The sequence below is a fragment of the Arctopsyche grandis genome, chromosome 11 (assembly GCF_051622035.1).
Source record: "Arctopsyche grandis isolate Sample6627 chromosome 11, ASM5162203v2, whole genome shotgun sequence".
Classification (NCBI taxonomy): Eukaryota; Metazoa; Arthropoda; class Insecta; order Trichoptera; family Hydropsychidae; genus Arctopsyche; species Arctopsyche grandis.
Genome location: NC_135365.1, coordinates 8,258,907 through 8,277,250, shown reverse-complemented (window position 1 = coordinate 8,277,250; position 18,344 = coordinate 8,258,907). Strand labels below are relative to the sequence as shown.

Below are 18,344 nucleotides of genomic sequence, written 5' to 3'. Positions count from 1 at the left end.
AGTGCAAATAGAGTTTAGGTGCAAAAAACACAATATACGAGTATTTCAGAGTGCAAATTCTACACGTTTTGTAGCTTGGGTTCAAGAAAGTCAAAATTTTATGTTTAAAGCTTGTGAAAATCTAGTAAAAGTTCCAGTCGAAATATTATTGACCAGAATCAGTCATAGATTGTATGTACATAAATATTGGTCCTCTTAGAACCAAGTCACAAAATTTAAAATAAGACAGCAAAAGTTTAAATAAAATTAAAAAATGTCATGTTTGATAATTTAATGGCACGATGGACCAAAAATAATAATAGATTTATAACACGAATCACAACCCGTTATGTAGAGATTTTGGTCGTTGGATGAACATACTATTGCACTGTAAAATAAAATCAAAATAAATATATGAGGTCATTGGTAGAAGCTCGGATCAGAGGTCTGTGATGGGCCCAAGCACCATTTGTCGAGGATCTGGAGACAGGCCGTTGTAGCTGGGCGTGTGAGTGGGGGTGGCCGGGGCGTATCCTCCTGACCCTCCTCGTTTAGACCGCATTTGGGTCACCAGAAGTTCTAACCTGCAATCAGCGTAACAGACGTTATGATGTTGAACCAATTTGTGTATAAAAAATATGTGGGATTGGCTCACTTGTGTGCTCTGGCGTCTGCAGCCGCTCTAGCAGTCCGTTCTTTGTTCAGCTCCATCTGGATCCTAATCCTATCCTGGTCAGTGGTGGATGGTAAATTTCCGACATTGGTTACGGCGAATCCGGGGGAAGAGCACGGTGAAATACTATCGCGACTGAAACAAATTTATAATTAGAGTTGTAAGTTTTTTATTGGTGTCAGCAGTGGGATTGATCAAAACGTAAAAAGTTCATGAAGAAAATTTTACTTTGAATTGTATCAAATTAGCTTTTACTGGTGTCAGCAGCGGGATTAACCATAACGGGAAGCATTTAAGCTGAGTTTGATGCATGAAAAAATATATAATTACATATTAAATATAATATTGAACTATTTACTAATGGAATCAAGCATAGCGGAAAACATTTTACAAAACCCTAATTTAGAATTGCACCAAGTATTAAATAATGTAATGGTAAGCTATATTTCTGTGTCAACTTGGTCAGATTAATCATAGCAGGATGCATATACTGATACTCAATTCAATTCATAAAATTCTCTATACTTGGAATTACAGATGTATAGCACCAGCAGCATAGCTTCGTGAATGCGTTAATGCTAACCACCGAGAGGTTACCGTGTTCGATCCCGTGGGTTGACCTGGATTGAAAAGAATTTATTCCGAGTATTTCTGTAGTGTTGCTGGTCAGACTTGGATATTTGTGACTCTAACTCAATCGTTTTTTTATATCAAAGTTTGCCAATTTATCTTATTTCATTGTTGAAACGGTTTATCATCAAAATTCGCAAAAACCATCCTACCCACTATGTTACCACTTTGAATATGATTTTAAATTTATAATCTACAAATTTACATATGTACAAGTTTTATAGCATAGGTGTCGCCTAGAGGTAAAATCCTTAATGAAAAAAAATTTAGTAGTGGACTTTTTATTAGTGTCAGAAATGGGATCAATCAAAGTGGTAAGTATTTAAAACATGTAGCTTGGCTAGACATATGAACGACTCTATATTTATCTATATTAATATATCTATATTAATATATCGACTCTAATTGTGCCGGGTAGATCAATTAGATGTAACCATCTTTTTGATATGCCCAGGTTTACCACTAATTACTCATTGAACTCAGCTATGTTGAGACTGCACAGAGTTGGAAACGAATTGTCCATGGTCGATTTATTCATTGTTAGTAAATATAACATGAAATCTATTTTATTTAAAATTTTTTTTAATATAATGTAATTTATTTTGTAGTATATGAATGTATGTGTATTTTTCTTTTATATTTCATTTTAATTTTTTTTTTCTTTTTCTTTCTCTATTTCCAACATGTAAAATGGTCAATTTTTTCTTGACCGTAAAATAAAATAAATAAATAAATATTTAAAATCAAATGCTTGGAAATACCTGCTTTGAAGACATGATACGGAGAAGGAAACACAATAGTGGCGTGGTAGGATTTAAATTCAGAGCTGACTACATTTAAAACAAAAATTTTGTATTTACTAGCAACGAACATTTGCAATATGTACAGTTGAAAGAAAACTTCAATACACACACATGTAATTATAGTAATATAATATTCACAAAGTAAGATTACTTTACGGTAATATTCCATCGATTAAATGCGATACAGATACACATATACCGTTGACTATAACAACAAAGTGCAAACAATTTCCGGAGCTTTTAAACTGCATTACGGTGCATTTATGCAACGAATAAACATCGCGCGCATCATCATCAATCTACAAGTGCGCATAACAAGTAGGTCGAGCAAATACATATTATTCGGCGAAAGTCGCGAAATTTTTATTCAATATTGAAAATGGAAACGACACGAAATCGATCCTCGGCGAGCCATTAATTTCATTTTCGCGTAGAAAATAGTGTTACGTGGATGACGAGAGGGAAAAAATAAGGGGAAAAGAGAAACCCGATCGTCGGACAAACAAGAGTGTCCCGAGCAGATAACCTGGCGCCGGCCCTGGCGGGGGAGCATTGGGTCACCCCTTAAAAATGGCCCGCGTTAAATCTCCACACACGCCCTAGTTACGCGGTGGATATTTTATGGATGAAACCTTGCTGAAAATTCTGTGAAATATTACGACGTTCGCGGAAAAATATAGTCGGTGTGAGTTGCGATTCTTAGATTGGAATAAGATAACGCATTGCTAATGTACATACATATATGTGCTTACATACACGTAGGATTTAGTTTTCGCATGTATGAGGGATAAAGTTGGCACGCTTGTAGTTGATAGTACTTTTTGGCGCATTGTGTAATAAACATGTTTTGAATGAATAAACGGGTCTCATTGCCACCCCTACTGCGTTTTCCTTCACGAATTAAATTGTACAAACATATGAATACGTGTAGGATAAAGGTTCACAAAATTCGATCAGCAATTATAATTATGAATAGGAAATATTATTTTATTTCATAGAACATGAACACTCGCCTTTACAGAACGCTCCAAAACGACGAATGCACTTATACAAATACAATACAGTCAATCAATGTAATCAATGTACATACATAAGCATTTTATACAATGCGAATTCATACAAACATCTACAGTGACATCTATGGAGAAATTTTTGCAGAATTTTATTATAGAAATTGGCGAAGCTCAAGACGCTGAATAACTTGAGATTAGCCAGAGAGATAGGAAGGAAATGCCAATTTTTTACATGAACGGTTTCAATGAAAATCAGAAAAATTGCCAAATTCAGATTAGAAACGATCAATATGGAGTCACAAACAAAAGTCTGGCCAGCAGCGGGACTCTAGCGGGACTCTAGCGGGACTCGAGCCCGTGATCGATCACCCGCTCGAAATCATACGACAGAGTTTGCCATTTTTTCTGATTTTCATTGGAACGGTTCCTGTAAATTGGCATTTCCTTTCCAATCTCTCTTGCAAATCTCAAGTTATTCAGTGTCTTCAGGTTCGCTAATTTCTATAATAAAATTCTGCAAAAATTTCTCCTTAGATGTCACTGTGGATGATGTTCGTATAAATTCGCATTGTATAAAAATGCTTGTATAAATGTATTATTGTATTGTATCTGTATTAATACACTCGACGCTTCGGAGCGATTTGTAATAAAATATAATAATAATAAAATATTGCTTTCAACTGAGGAGTCGTGGATTCAATCACTGGCTCGGTGTTGATGGCCAGACGTTTGGATATATGTGACTCCAGATGGATCATTTCCTATCAGAGTTTGCCAATTTACCTGATTTCATTGTTGAAACGGTTGATTATAAATATATAAATATGCTATCCACCTACATACTCTGTAAAAATGTATTTATTTTTCGCAAAAATTGGAGATTTCAAAAAAACAAATTTTAGAATTCCAGGAGCGTATGTTATGCATAGGGATTTGGCGTGACGACCGATCGTGTCGAGGAGACACGGAAAAGTGGGGACCTGAGCGTCTGAAATATGCTCCTGATATTTAACATTGAAACGGGTGACGTCAGCGTCAGATGCGTAAAAGGATACACACATACACGAAGACACGCACACACATTAATTCATCTTTTGGATGTGGGCAAGCAGCGCATGAATACGCATGCCCCTATAAATAACCTTACTAACCTTACTAATTATATATTACATATAACATTATTTTAATTCGTGTATCAATTCCTTTCCGAAGCTACCCGTTGAAATCATATAAAGCACTACATAAACAGCTACACCCACCATATAAAAAATAAAACTTTTATTCAACCAAATACTGTGTATATTTCATCGTTGCGGTCAGATGAGATTGACCCAGCGAAAGCTATCAATCAACCTTTGTCCACCGCTTCGAAGGGACGTCGAGAGGGATATTCCAAAAAAAAAAGGACACGGACGTGCGATTTGCCATGCAAATTGAAACGTCGACGATAGGTAAGACGTACTACCATCCTCCAAAAAAAAGACCACACAAAAAATGGCGCGAAAATGACCAAAATGGCGCACCGACCCATCCAGGGTACGATTAATTACGAAAAGCTGAAAACGAGCGATAACGCAATGCGTGGGGACGAATAATTCGGCATAAGGGTGGAGGGGAAAAAGGGAGGGTGCGTTGTGCAAATAAATACCTCGAATTGATGCGAAGGTTGTACAGTTCCTCCTCGAGCTTGAACAGACGGTCGTTGGTGCGAGCTTTGTCCGCTAGGGTTGTTTGGTGTTGATTCTGCAAAAAAAATATATTATCAGGGGTTAGTAAGTAAGTATTGGGTTCTGATTGAGCTTCGTAGTAGGTATGTGATGTGCGCCAAGCTTAGTGGTGATGGTTAGCAAACAGAGTGCATCGTTGTGAGGGACGGTGACGTATCACCGGTCACTATGCAAAGTCCCCGTGTACACAATGATAGTATTTCTGGATGAAAGTGGTCCTTTTAACCTTTACCTTTATAGGTAGTTTGCGTTGAAATAATATTGGCAGTTCGAATTCAGAAAACTTAATAAATTCGCCTGCATGTGCAGTTGATCGATTCGTTTGTGACAGTTATTGGCCACTTAGCTACAGCGTAGTGCACTGGCAGTGCTTTGGCATACCAGTAGAGAAGTCGTGGATTCAAGTCCCGGCCAAATACGCTTTTGCCGGGATCTTGTGGTTAATAAAACACAGATCGACCATCTCCTGTTACACTTCAATTTTTCTAGATTAACTATTGAGACGGATCCAATAAATCGATATCCTCCCCTTCAATTTCTAGCAATTCGATACCATATACAATAACATGTACTTTTTATAAAATTTATTGTTTAACCCTTTGAGGGCTGACGTCTTTTCTGTTGAAAGCCCACCACGCCGAAAATTTCGCCAACATTTCCAACTAGAATTATTTAGAAATCCAATAGAAAGCAGGTATAAAAATTGTAGCTAATCCAAACAAACCCTAGATCACTACCGCCGAGGATTTCAAGTTTTGTAAAGATGTGTTCAGACTCTCTCATATATCTTGCAACAATACAAAATAAACAAAAGAAGTCTATTGATGGATGTATTTTTCCAAAACTAGTTCCATCTTCTTCATTGTTGTTAAAATGTAATGCGCCAAGCCATAATATGATATACTCAGTATGTAAGGGATATCCATCGAGAAATTCTACAACGGTTATAAATTCAGAAATTCCGATGTAAACCAGTCTTTATAAACATTGACACGGATTACACGACCCATGTTTAATGCATTTTTTCAATGCTACCTGGAAAGGCTTAGCGGGTAGTATTCTTGTTTATTTTTACATACTCAAAAAACAACGCCCATCGGCGTATTTCAGGCTCATGGACTTGTTGGCAAAATGGCGATCGGCGTTGGTCAACGTTAAAAGGGTTAAAACAAATTAAAGCACCATACACCTTCGGGCTGTGCCTAATTATTAGCATCTCGAATTTGTTGAATCTTATAAAAATATGCTACCTACATAATGTATTTCTCACAAATTTGATGTGCATCAAAAAATTTGTTGATTGTACATATGTATATATATATAGACGTTTCTATTGTATTATATTATATGTACTGCTTTTCGAAAAATTGTTAGTACTTATGAACAATAATAATCTAACCATATTTGTCGCCATCATGACGGGCTGAAAACCAGACTGGTACAAGTGACATTTTTAAAAAAAGCCGGTATATGAAATGCTAAAATAATAGCATTTCATATATGCTATTATTTTAGCACTTAAACCAGATTTTTTTAAACAGGTCACTTGTACCAGTCTGTTTTTCAGCCCGTCATATGATGCATGTGTTACAGTAAAAGCATATTTCAATTGAAAATATATTTTCACCAATTGAAGCACTGAAAATGTATCAAACAATGAATTTGCAATGTTTAACTCTATAAATTTAACCTTAACAACCCAATATTAAATGAATAGGGCCAACCCTTACTTAACCTAACCTATCCTAATCCTTAAATAATACCAACCCTAACAAATCTAATCTTAAATGAATAAAACCAACCCAGAAAATGTAACTAGTTATGATTTCACGGAAACGTAAGTGAACATATATTTTCACTTGAAATATAATTAATAAAAATAAAAATAAAATAGTTACTGAGAATATGTTTAGACGAAATCCCAATATACGATGCGATTATTCCACTACTTTTCATGAATTGAAAGCCTATTCAAATCACATCGTACGATTTTGAACGTATTATATATTATACAACCATATTGTATGTATATTCGGTAAAATCAATACCGTTCCAGAACTATAACACAACAAAAAATGACAAGAAGAGTGACGCACTGTGACGGCCTCGCCTAGCTGTAACTAGACACCGCCTAGGAGTGGCACATTTAAAAATATTTTCAACCGAAAAAAACCATAGTAATAGTAAAACAGCATTATAGCACAGTCGGAGACGGGAAACCACGACCTTCGATGGGGAAGCTGAGGGTGGGCGAGACGAAAAGGTGGTTCCGTCAATGCACCAGACGAGCCGCCCCCCGTCCTCCCTTGATGAATCCATCCACTTACATTGGTCAATATTTGCCCGCACGGCTCTGGAACCGGAGGGAGAGGGTGGGGTGGGAGGGGGGGGGGGTGGTCAAGACGCTCCAGGGCGGCCGCAGATATTAGCCAGGACCCTTGCGCAGGAATATCGAATTACCGTCGGCCATAATGCCGACGAGATCGCTGGTGCATCGCGGTGTCCGGTTTCAAAATGAAAATGCGACCAAGGCAGGGATGTGAAGTGCAATTCAAAGTACTTAGTATTTATTCGACAGATGTGCTAAAGTGTAGAACGTGAACTAAGAACTCAAACTACGAACGCGACCATCCCATTTTCATTTCATAATGTTTAAATGAAAACGCCCGAAGAAAAAAATTATGACATTGAATGTGAATCATTAAACATTGAACGCCCAAATGTTACACACTAAGTCCAATAATGTACTCAAAGTGTGTAAATTGCACAACGAGGAGAGAGCCAGCAGCGTAGCTCGGTGACATACCTCACCGAAGTGGAGAATGCAAGTGCCCCAATTTTTGTTTTTGTTTTTCAAATCTATACACTCTATATTTCTTGTATTCCTAGAATGAACTACAAGAAATTTATTTTAATAGATTTTGTATGATTTAGAAAAGGAATACATCGTAAAAAATACATTTATACATTTCTACGTTCCAAAGTATGATTTAAAGGCGGTAGCGATAAGTCATATTTTTGACTGTTCGCTTGCATATTCTTGTTGATCGATGTATCAATGCGAGAGAAAGAGACAGCTATATTTTCGTAAGCTATTGTTTTCGTCGCTTTTGGCGTGTGGCTATTGAGTCATGCAGTCACCTGTTGGCCTTACCTATGGGCGTTTGCATGTCGATGCTTGTCGTTATTTTTTAATACAAAAATAGTCAAAAACATGCTATAGGACTAAAACTGTTTTATGTTGATGTATAAAATGATTAATAAGATATATATTGAACCCATTTCTATTGAGAAAAGCTGTATTTTGATTAAAAAATACTGAGGTCTTACTCGACCCCGGTTCGGGACCTCGTTCGATTTCGACGCTCCGTCCTACAAAGGTTAAGCACCGAGAGTTCGCCGGGTCCGAGCCTGTGAGCTGGTCGTGATTAAAAAGAATTTATTCTGAGTATAATCTTAAATGCTGCTGGTCAGACTTGGGTATTTGTGACTCCAAGTCGATCGCTTCCTATTAGCGGTTGCCAATTTATTTGATATCATTGTTGAAGCGGTTCCTCCATAAAATTGGCAGAAAATATCTTACCCACTATGTCACCACTATTTGAATATGATTTCAAAAAATTATTATATATAACATCACTCCTCTACAAATGGTTGCAAACCACGTAGCCGCATGCTAATGTCGGTGCATGCTCATTTCATACTTTTGTCTCGGATTTTGCCATTTCAAATTTGCCAGAAAGATCCAACTTAATTTTAAAAATTGCCAATCATCAATGTACATACATCGAAATGTCATCTGCGCAACCCCATGAATATCTCGTCTTTCGTACGTGCTGAAATTCAAACAGTCAAAATTCAATCGAAATTAGTGGTTTGCAACCATTTGTAACAAACCCACCCACACACCCACATATATACATCCTTCCGTTTTTATATTATTACTGAATTTTCATAAAAGTTATCCATCATATGAGCCGTTATTTTTTAAAGTGGCTTATATTTCAAATACAAGTCCACTTTTCTTCATCTCGAGAAACAATTCGTTTGCGTTTAACAATATTTAAAAAAAATACTGGTGGCCTGTAATACGTATATTATGCTTTTCCGAGATTCTGGACATATCAAATTAAAAGAAATAATAACAATTTGTGAATTAAGTCAAACAGAAAGTGTTTTTGGAACTGAAAATTGTACTACCGCCCCTTTCAAATATAACAGCCCATATATTGAAAATTTACCTATACAGCCAGCAGTTTGGCTAAGTGGTAGCGTATATATTTAGCACCACTGAGGTCAAAGGTTCGTGTCCTCGCCACTGCTGGTTAGATTTGGGGGTTTTGTGACTCCAAATCGATCGTTTCTCTATCAGAGTTTGCCAATTTTATCTGATCATTGCTGAAACGGTTCCTGAAAATTGGTATTAGATCTAATCCTATTGTCACAAAATCTGCCTGTGTATAATTTGTAATAATTATACACAGTAATCTGAAAATCTATAGATATCTCTATAATTTCGTATTTATTATATGTATAAAAATTGTATACAAAAAAAATCTAAAAATAATCCATAGATGTCTCTATGATTATTATTTCTGATTAATTGTTATATGCTATTTATTCTGATTGTATATGTATGTATTACTGTATTTCTGATTTCTGATTGTTTATGTATACTGTATTTCGTTAACGTACACCCGTCGCATTGGAGCAAATCTGTAATGGCGAGTGTACATTGGTTTGTAACAATAAAATAAAACAAAATAAAATATGCATACATTCCTTCCGTTTTAATTTATATTATTTTCACGGACTTATTCAATCTCTGTATTCAGATTCGTATAGCAAAATTTAATAATGCATACAAATATAAATTTACAAAAAAATTAACTCCACGTGTCAACCCTGGACATGAGACGTCTACCCACCCACCCCCCCACAATGGAGTTTCGTGGAGCCAATAATGGATTACAGCTTTTATTAGAACAAGTGGTTGGTCATCCATCCATTCACCCGCCAGCTCGTTTCTTCCACATCTATATCTATCTACATACAAATATATAATATCAAAGTCACCACTCATTCACAATCAAAACTAACAATCCATTACCTCGAATTGCGTCTCGAATACATACATACATAAAAAAAATCTATACATAATATAATCGCAAGCTCACTTAGCACGACCGTACAAATTTCCACTTGGGTGGCATGTCCGTAAAAACATGTAAAATTAATTTGTGAGACTTGCGAGATTTTTATATATGAAAAAAACCGTAAGGCACCATACTATGCGCGCGATAATGAAGTGTAATAAAATTATTAAGATAATACGTGACGAATATTGTATGGTGATTTCACTCTGTCTATAGAAAGCGTTGCGTCGGTCGTAAAATTTAATTAGGCGCGGATTTTTTCCGAGCCACCGCTTGTGGCACGAGCTATACCTATTGTGCATACGAGCGATACTAAAAATTCTTTGATTTCTAAAAATTCACCGATGTTGTCTTCAAAAAAAAAAATGATAATTTAATTAGCGCGGTACGTTAAAGGAAAACAATGCGTTTTGTTATAAATCTGACATAATAGTTGCGTGGAAAATAATGTAAAATGGCTGTTCTTGAAAATCGTCTTAATTAGTTTATTGAAATATTCATTACAGTGCCGATATGTATTTTTAACTAAATGTTATTATTTTCCACGTATCTCGAGGCTAAGATATTGGCCAAAATTTAATAAAACTCATATTAAACCTATGTATGTATATAAATTGAAATTTGTATATATCTACTATTTGTAACTTTGTTTTAAAAACGATATTGTGCATTGTATGTATTGAAAATTTTCATTTTCATACGACTTGCCATTGAAAAAAATTAGTCTCTCCACATTGGAGACGAGAAGAATTAGAGGCGATCTAATCAAATTTTACAAAATTATAAATAACCACTATGTACAATTGTTATGATTAACCTCTTAATGTTTAACACATTCGAAACGTCATACTCTAAGACTACAAAAAGATATTTCTTAGAAGAAAATCGGAGATTCCTTATTTTCAAATAGAGTGGAATAGTCTTGGAATAGTCTACTAAATGAATTGGTGACTTTTAATAACCTTTTAAACCTTTTTAAAAATAAACTTTTGTCATTTCCTCTAGTTTTTGTTCCTATTATATTTCGATTATTGTTTTTATCATATATTTTTTTATTGTTTCGAGTTATTATTATTGAAAAACCCCTCAGATCCATTGGCTATCCCATCTCGCCTCTCCCAAATATTTTAAAATAAATAATTACTTTGGATTTGATATCTATTTAATCTTTACCTCTTCTCATTATTATTGTTGTTATTAAAACCAAAAAATCTGATCTTAAAAATTTTTCTATTTTTTATTAAAATCAATTGAAAACGTGCAAGCTTTTTTTTATCAACAAAAAATAAAAAAACTAGAATATTTTATTTGAAAAAATTTAATGGCGTATGTTATATTATACTTAAATAATATTTGCAAGAAGTCTGCAGCGAGGTATACCTCGATGGAATGTCCGTAACCTTCACAGCCCTGGTTTAAAAGCCATTATTATAAGTAGAGTACGAACCCAAAGCGCGCCGCTCATTGTTCAATTGTTGTAAATGCTTTGTAAAAAAGGTTCGGCAAACCTTTAACAATGCATTTACAACATTTGAACAATGAACGGCGCGCTCTGGGTCCGGGCTTTAATTATAAGACGGATACTCATTAGGGCAATCCCAAATAACAATACACGTTCCAACAGTGTTAAAAGCAAGAGATCAATAAAAAAAATGGTTTTCTACGAAATTACCAATAGCCATATTACCCTGATCACTAGAGGTAGGACCGGAAGCGCGCCGTCTATTGTTCCATTATTGTAAATGCTTTGTAAAAAAGGTTTGGCAAACCTTTAACAATGCATTTACAACATGTGAACAATGAGTTTACTGATCACCTTCGTCTGTCCAATCATTATATTAAAAATAGATTCATTAATTAAAATAGTAATAGATACTATAAGCAAATATTATTGGAAAAATTTGTACATAGTATATTAAACTACAATTCGAAAAACCATAAAAAATTAACCTACGAAACTTCTATTGAAATTTGCATTAAATTTACCGTCAATCTGTTAAAAAAAAAGCCATAGATAAAATCGTTTATTATAATATAATTTACGCCTATTAAGAATAGGCATTGATGCGTATAGCAAAGATGCCAAAAATAGACTACAGCTAGAAAATGCAAAATAGACTGCGCAAAAAACGCTCTAAGCTACATATAACCAGCAGCGTGGCTCGGTCGTTAAGCTTCTGCTTAACACTGAGAGGCGCCGAGTTCGATCCCTTGAGCTGACCTCGATTGAAAAGAATTTTTCTGAGTATATCTGTAATGCTGCTGGTCAGACCAGGATTTGTGACTCCTGGTTGATCGTTTCCTATCAGAGTTTGCCAATTTTCTCTGATTTCATTGTTGAAACGATTCCCGATTAAAAATTGGCTAAAAATCCTTCCTACCCACTATGTCACCACTATTTGAGTATGATTAATGTAAATATTACAATAAAAATGTATGTACAATTCATAGATGTCTCGTTAATTGTCGAGTTTAAGTCAGTGTCTCGTAATTTAGCGACTTATATAATAAAAAATGCTGTATTGTTTGTAATTTGGCCAGGAAGGCGCATTGGGGTTTACCTGTAATGCCTTCCTGGTATGAAATAAAATAAAAAAAAAAAATAATAAAAAAAAAAAAAAAAATATAACGTTTCCATTCCGTTAGTACATTTTACGATTTGGAAACGATTGATGTATCGAATAAATGTCACGTATTTGAATCAACTTTAAACCACACTAATCTTTGAATCGAATCAAATGTAACATAACCTAAGAAATACACTACACTAACTTATGTATATAATGGAAATTTGGTCAAATCTAGTATATACTTCATTCAAACAAAACTATGTACATTTCAAAAGTTCACTAGGCGAATTCAACGCCAATATATGGTGGTCTCAAATAAAAGTCGATGATAAATAGCGTCTATAAAATGGAACAAACATTGAAACGACAATGCTAAAACTTGGACTTCCTACTTTATATCCATATCGTATTATAATAAACGGAAATATTTACAAAGGTGTGAGAGGGAAGAGTCGTATAAGGACCACCAACGACGACAACATGGCCGACCCAATATAAACAAAGAAAATTATTGCCCGGATAAAACGACGTGAATGGGTAGCGGTTTTCCGGGACTACCTGGAACCACCCCGAAATATTATATCACAACATACATACATACATATAGAGAGACAGAAACCTGAATTTTAGAACCTCAATTAGCGTTAACACCGCTGCTAAAACTACCTAATCATATTAGCGACTCGTCATGAGAAGCACCTTAAAAGTTATCGTCTAAGCTCCAAGAATCAAATGTATACTGTCGGTATATGTATCGTATAAAAAAATTGTGCGAGACGAATTAGTCTATTTATATTATCCAACACTGCACGTAAACAGCTCGGCACAGCACTGCACGGAAAAGACTACTTATATTCATACAACACCGCCCGTTTCCGGCACGTTCATGCTAGTTTTGGAAAAAATCGGCTTACATTAAATTATTAATTTTATTTATATGAAAATCAAAAACTCTATACAAAATCTTGTAATATTAAAAATAGTTATTAGATATTTTATAATCAAAAGCATTAATAGTTTGTTTTAAGGTCCGTTTATAAATGTATTCTCCAATAACACAGCTATGTGTATGTGTAGTTCTGTTTATACTATACAGCACCGCTCGTATTCGGCACGTTCACGCTTTTTGTCGGCGAGTGAAAGGCACAATCAGCTTACATATACATTACAGAGCGCGAGGATAGGGCGCAATATTGCTTGCGTCGTATCGTAAGTCAATACTGTCACAATATGACGTTTCTAAAAATATTCATATGCGCATGACAGCACTTTCGTTAGCACGGGTGCACTCGCCACTATGATTTCACGTCACGCGTATAATATAAGGAAAACTGGTTCTTCTTGATGCGTTGCGGTGATATATCTGTATGTACTTCTGTAAAATGTTCAAATGCGCATGACAGCTATTTCGTTAGTACGGGTGCACTCGCCACTGCAACGTCACACCATGCGTAAATATTTCCACAACCGGATTCTGCTCGATACGTTCCGGTGACATGTACTGCTATATATTGTGAATAGATCGTGTCGTATGAGCCACATACATGTTACGGAACATATGAATATATCTATATCATCATCATCATCATCTACAATCGCTCACCACCCACTGCTGAATGAAGGCCTCTCCAACACGCTTCCACTCGTCTCTGTTTTGCGCAATTCTCATCCATCTCACCCCACACACTTCCGAATTTCGTCTACGCATCTTCCTTTTACCCTTTTGCATTCTCTCGGGTATCATTCTATAACTTATTTTGTCCACCTTTCGTTCACTCTTCTAGCCACGTGTCCCGCCCATTAACGTTTCAATCTATTTACTCTATGAACTATGTCCACTACCCTTGGCATACTACTCACTCACGTGTTCCGCTTCCTGTCTTTCCTCGTTATGCTGAGCATACAGCGTTCCATACTTTTTTGAGTGCATCGGACTTTGTGTAGCATCTTAGCGTTCAATGTCCAAGTTTCACATACATACGTCATTACTGGCAAAACGCATTGATCAAAGATCTTTTTATTCAGGCAGAGTGGCATTTTTGATTTAAAAACAACATTCATTCGTCCAAATGAACTCCATCCTAATTTCACACATTTCTTTATTTCTTCAGTGTGTCTATATAGAATGTACTAAAGAATATTTTTCGTTTTGCTGTTAACGTGAAGTTGCGGGTATGTACTAGCTAGTATAAATAAAATTTTAAAGCACTTTTTTTAATAATAACTTATAATAGATTTATAATCAATTTAAAACGTTATCTCACCCCAGTGACAAAATTTAAGCTATAGGATCTTGTGAATGTTTGATTTTAAAGTTTTCCATTTTTCTAAACACGACTAGAGTACTAGAGCACCAAATAAGCTTACCGATTCGTGGTAAAGTAAAATAAACATCATCTTCGCTTCAATTTCAATGACCGACACTGTATCGGCGTGTGCGTTTTAAGGGTCGTGTTTTAAAGTTGTGCTGTTTTCGCTCATGGGAGAGTTCACATAAGCGAACAATTGCATTTCACATCGCATTGTTGCGAGTTCACACGATGAAAACATTCCACAAAGGTCACCCAAGATGAGAATGGAAACAGCGTGACGTGACGAGTCGCGTATTTAAAGATGGATCCACTCGAGATCGATCGTGGCTGTTGAGGATGGAGCAGGTCTCACGGGTGGTCTGTGGACCCCACTCAAGACCTAGGTTGACAAAAGACCCACGGTAGCTAACCTGTTCACTGCCGAGATGATATTATTTTTTTTTTGTTTTATTATATGTATGTACAGACAGAAGTTGGGCTGAATGTATTGGGTACTGCTTGGTATACAATGATTGCTAATGCTTATTTCAAGACACTTTTCCTTCAACTTGAACCGTAGTTCGATAGAAAAATGTGCATATATAAGTATGTATAAGTACCTTTTGATTGAATTACACATAGAATATTCCAGATTTCCAAAAAATGCATATGAAAATATTAATGTTAAACCTTTATCAAAAATGTTCTATGAGTAACTATGTAAGTGTTAAAACTGTCCAACCACGTAAAATTTGAAGTTACGAATGGGTGGCATGAATGTTTTCACTATTAGCCGGCTGTCATCATGTCGATCTGACAGTCGATTCTGATGAAATTTTGATCAACTAATGATTAAATTCCACTAGGGTCATTTTGGAGACATTTGCTTTCTTTAATAAGAGCTAACCTTTGTATGTCGGTAAAATATTAAAGCCGAGTAGAAGTAGTTCAAAATCAGTTCACACATTTTGGGAAATTAAAAAAATGAAGTATTTGGGTACAAAAACTATAAACGAACATTTATAAATATGTATAAACGTTCCATTGTGTAAGCAAAAAGTTTTCTATACATATTTAAAGAAAGAATCTTACCTTACTGCAAGTGTGAAGGTTATTCTTAATAAGAAATATGTATTTTAGTAAAAGTTTTAAAAGCAAACCATAGTTGCCTTATCTGATCCACATAAATATTATTTCAACTTTATGAATTACTATATTTGGTATTCTATCTTAGACCGAAAGTAGTTTTTAGAAGGATTTTTTTTCAACATTCATTGACCGGAACAATGCCAGGCAATTTGGATGGCAGTAACTAAGTTAGAATTGTGCAAAAAATATCATAAATTTCTGGCAGTCAAAACAAACTCTTATTAGTAGGGTTATGTTTGAAGCATTATGAATGGCTTAAAAATTGCAAATTTTACCTAAATTAGTCATACATTGAGAATAAAATAATATACATACATATGTATGTTGGATCAAGGCAAACACGATAAATGTTTCTTGATTATCATTTTCCTCATGGCAGAAAGCAAATTTTAATATAAACTTATAAATAATTGATAATTTATATCATAATATCGCAAGGTTAGTTCTAAAATGTGTGCGTTTTATTAAAAGCATTGTAACATAAAATTAGAATTGCTAACGTATCAGTGAGAAATATTTGAACTATAACCTCTATATTTTATGATTCAAATTGAAAAAATATTACAAAAAAAATCAAGATAATCGAAAACAAAATAAGAGTTCCTTCAACAATTTAATAACAAATTTATGAATTTTGTTTTCTTAATAAAACCAATCCATATGGATATTTTTCGACATCACAATTTTATCATCATTTTTGTACAAATTTGCCAATAATAATAGTTTAGTCTGTAATAATGATAAATATGTATACTTGCACAACAAATTCAAAAGCGAATTGGCAAATATTTGTTGAAATTTTGGACCCAATTATCGCATCTACACGCTATTGTGAAAACGTTTGTAAACAATGAGTCGAAATATTATGATCAAATGAAATACATATAGTAGTTGCCAAACGGCAAACCTAAAATTGAAAAAAATATTAATTATTTAACATTCATAAGATTACCTTCATTTGTTCGTAGCTACGCCAATCTTGGTAGCACTTTTCTTGAGACACAGCACAATTATTCTACAAAACAAATCGAAAACATCAAAACACAAATTATAACAATATTGCATATTCGATTCACAAATTAATGACTTACTTTATTATTATAATTTTTATCGTCGATGAGTGAGCGTACTTTGCTAAATATGGCTTCTTCGCGCACTTTAGAAGCGTCCCTAATTTCACGCACAAGATCGGCCAGCATTCCCGGAGCGTACATCGCAGTCGATCCCGTCAAACCTCCCGGCTGAGAGTTAGCAACATTGTGACCGTTTTGACCGGAAGTCGACGACGAATCACCTCTCCATATGGACAGTTGTTGTTTTAAAGATTCTAATTCACCTGAAATGAATAATAATAAAAAAAATATTACACTCTTCAAAGCATATTCACATACATATATTATATATGTAAATATAATCAAATTACCTTTTGAATCATGAAGTTCTTTGTGCAACCTCTTATTGTTATCTTTCAACGTATTAATATGATCTACAAGGCACATGATCAGTCTACTATTAGCATTATACTCGTACAACATCGAGCTCGTTTCCGACTCCGATTCATCTCCCGATTCGTCTTGATTGCCTTCAAACGTTTCATTTTGAGCGAAGCCGGGATCACTAAACCGCCTCTTTTCCGACTTCGACTCGTCGTTTCCGTTCAACACTACATTATCCTCTTTAACTACGGGTGGCAGGCTAGCAAAATCATTATTGATACCGCTAGCCAGTGAAGGAGTATTGCTTCTAGCTTCACCGGATCCATTGGGCAATTTGAGCAGATCGTTTTCGACGTGTTTACGTGAGGCTCGGCTCTTTTTGTGACAATTTAAGCGCCTGGTATTCTTAGGTGGAATTTGGAAATCTGCTGGGAGGGGATGTTGTATGGGATAGTATGGAGGGGCGCATATTGGTAATGATAAAGGTTCCGCAGGATATGCGTAAGGGTTTGAATATCGGCATACTGACGGGTCTGAAGCCGTGGTGAATAGTCTTTGGGGATATAAAGGGAGTTGTAGGGGTAGGTACGAGGGTGGTGGTGGAGGGGGTGGGCACGTGTCTATGTTTGACGTTTGAGGTGTCAGAGCTTGGTGAGCCGCCTTCTCCAGCCAGGAGTGCAGGAAGTCTGAGTGACGTAGCCTCACCTTCTTTCGTTTGCCGAGGGATGTGCCGGTGGCGGAGCCCCCGGGGGCGCCGCGTTCGCTCAGCCGGCTCGCCATGTCAACCTTCAGCCACCTTACAACCAACACTAATCAAATTAATGACAGCTAGACAGTTCAAGTTGGCGTACCTGTTCCGTACAGTTATCGCATCTAACAGCGCAATTAGCGGCCATGTCTTATCGTATTATTGCGTT

At 35.6% G+C, this 18,344-nt stretch overlaps 1 protein-coding gene across 1 annotated transcript; it reads right to left on the bottom strand.

Annotated features, from left to right (window-relative positions):
* Nucleotides 1–255: 255 nt before the first annotated feature.
* Nucleotides 256–18,280, bottom strand: LOC143918830 (uncharacterized). Its single transcript, XM_077440902.1, has 6 exons — nucleotides 17,415–18,280; nucleotides 17,083–17,327; nucleotides 16,944–17,006; nucleotides 4,747–4,841; nucleotides 635–787; nucleotides 256–563 (listed from the first exon to the last, which is right to left on the bottom strand). The coding sequence occupies exons 1-6, from the start codon at nucleotides 18,205–18,207 to the stop codon at nucleotides 419–421; spliced, it is 1,494 nt and encodes a 497-aa protein (XP_077297028.1). The 5' UTR covers nucleotides 18,208–18,280; the 3' UTR covers nucleotides 256–418.
* Nucleotides 18,281–18,344: the final 64 nt, after the last annotated feature.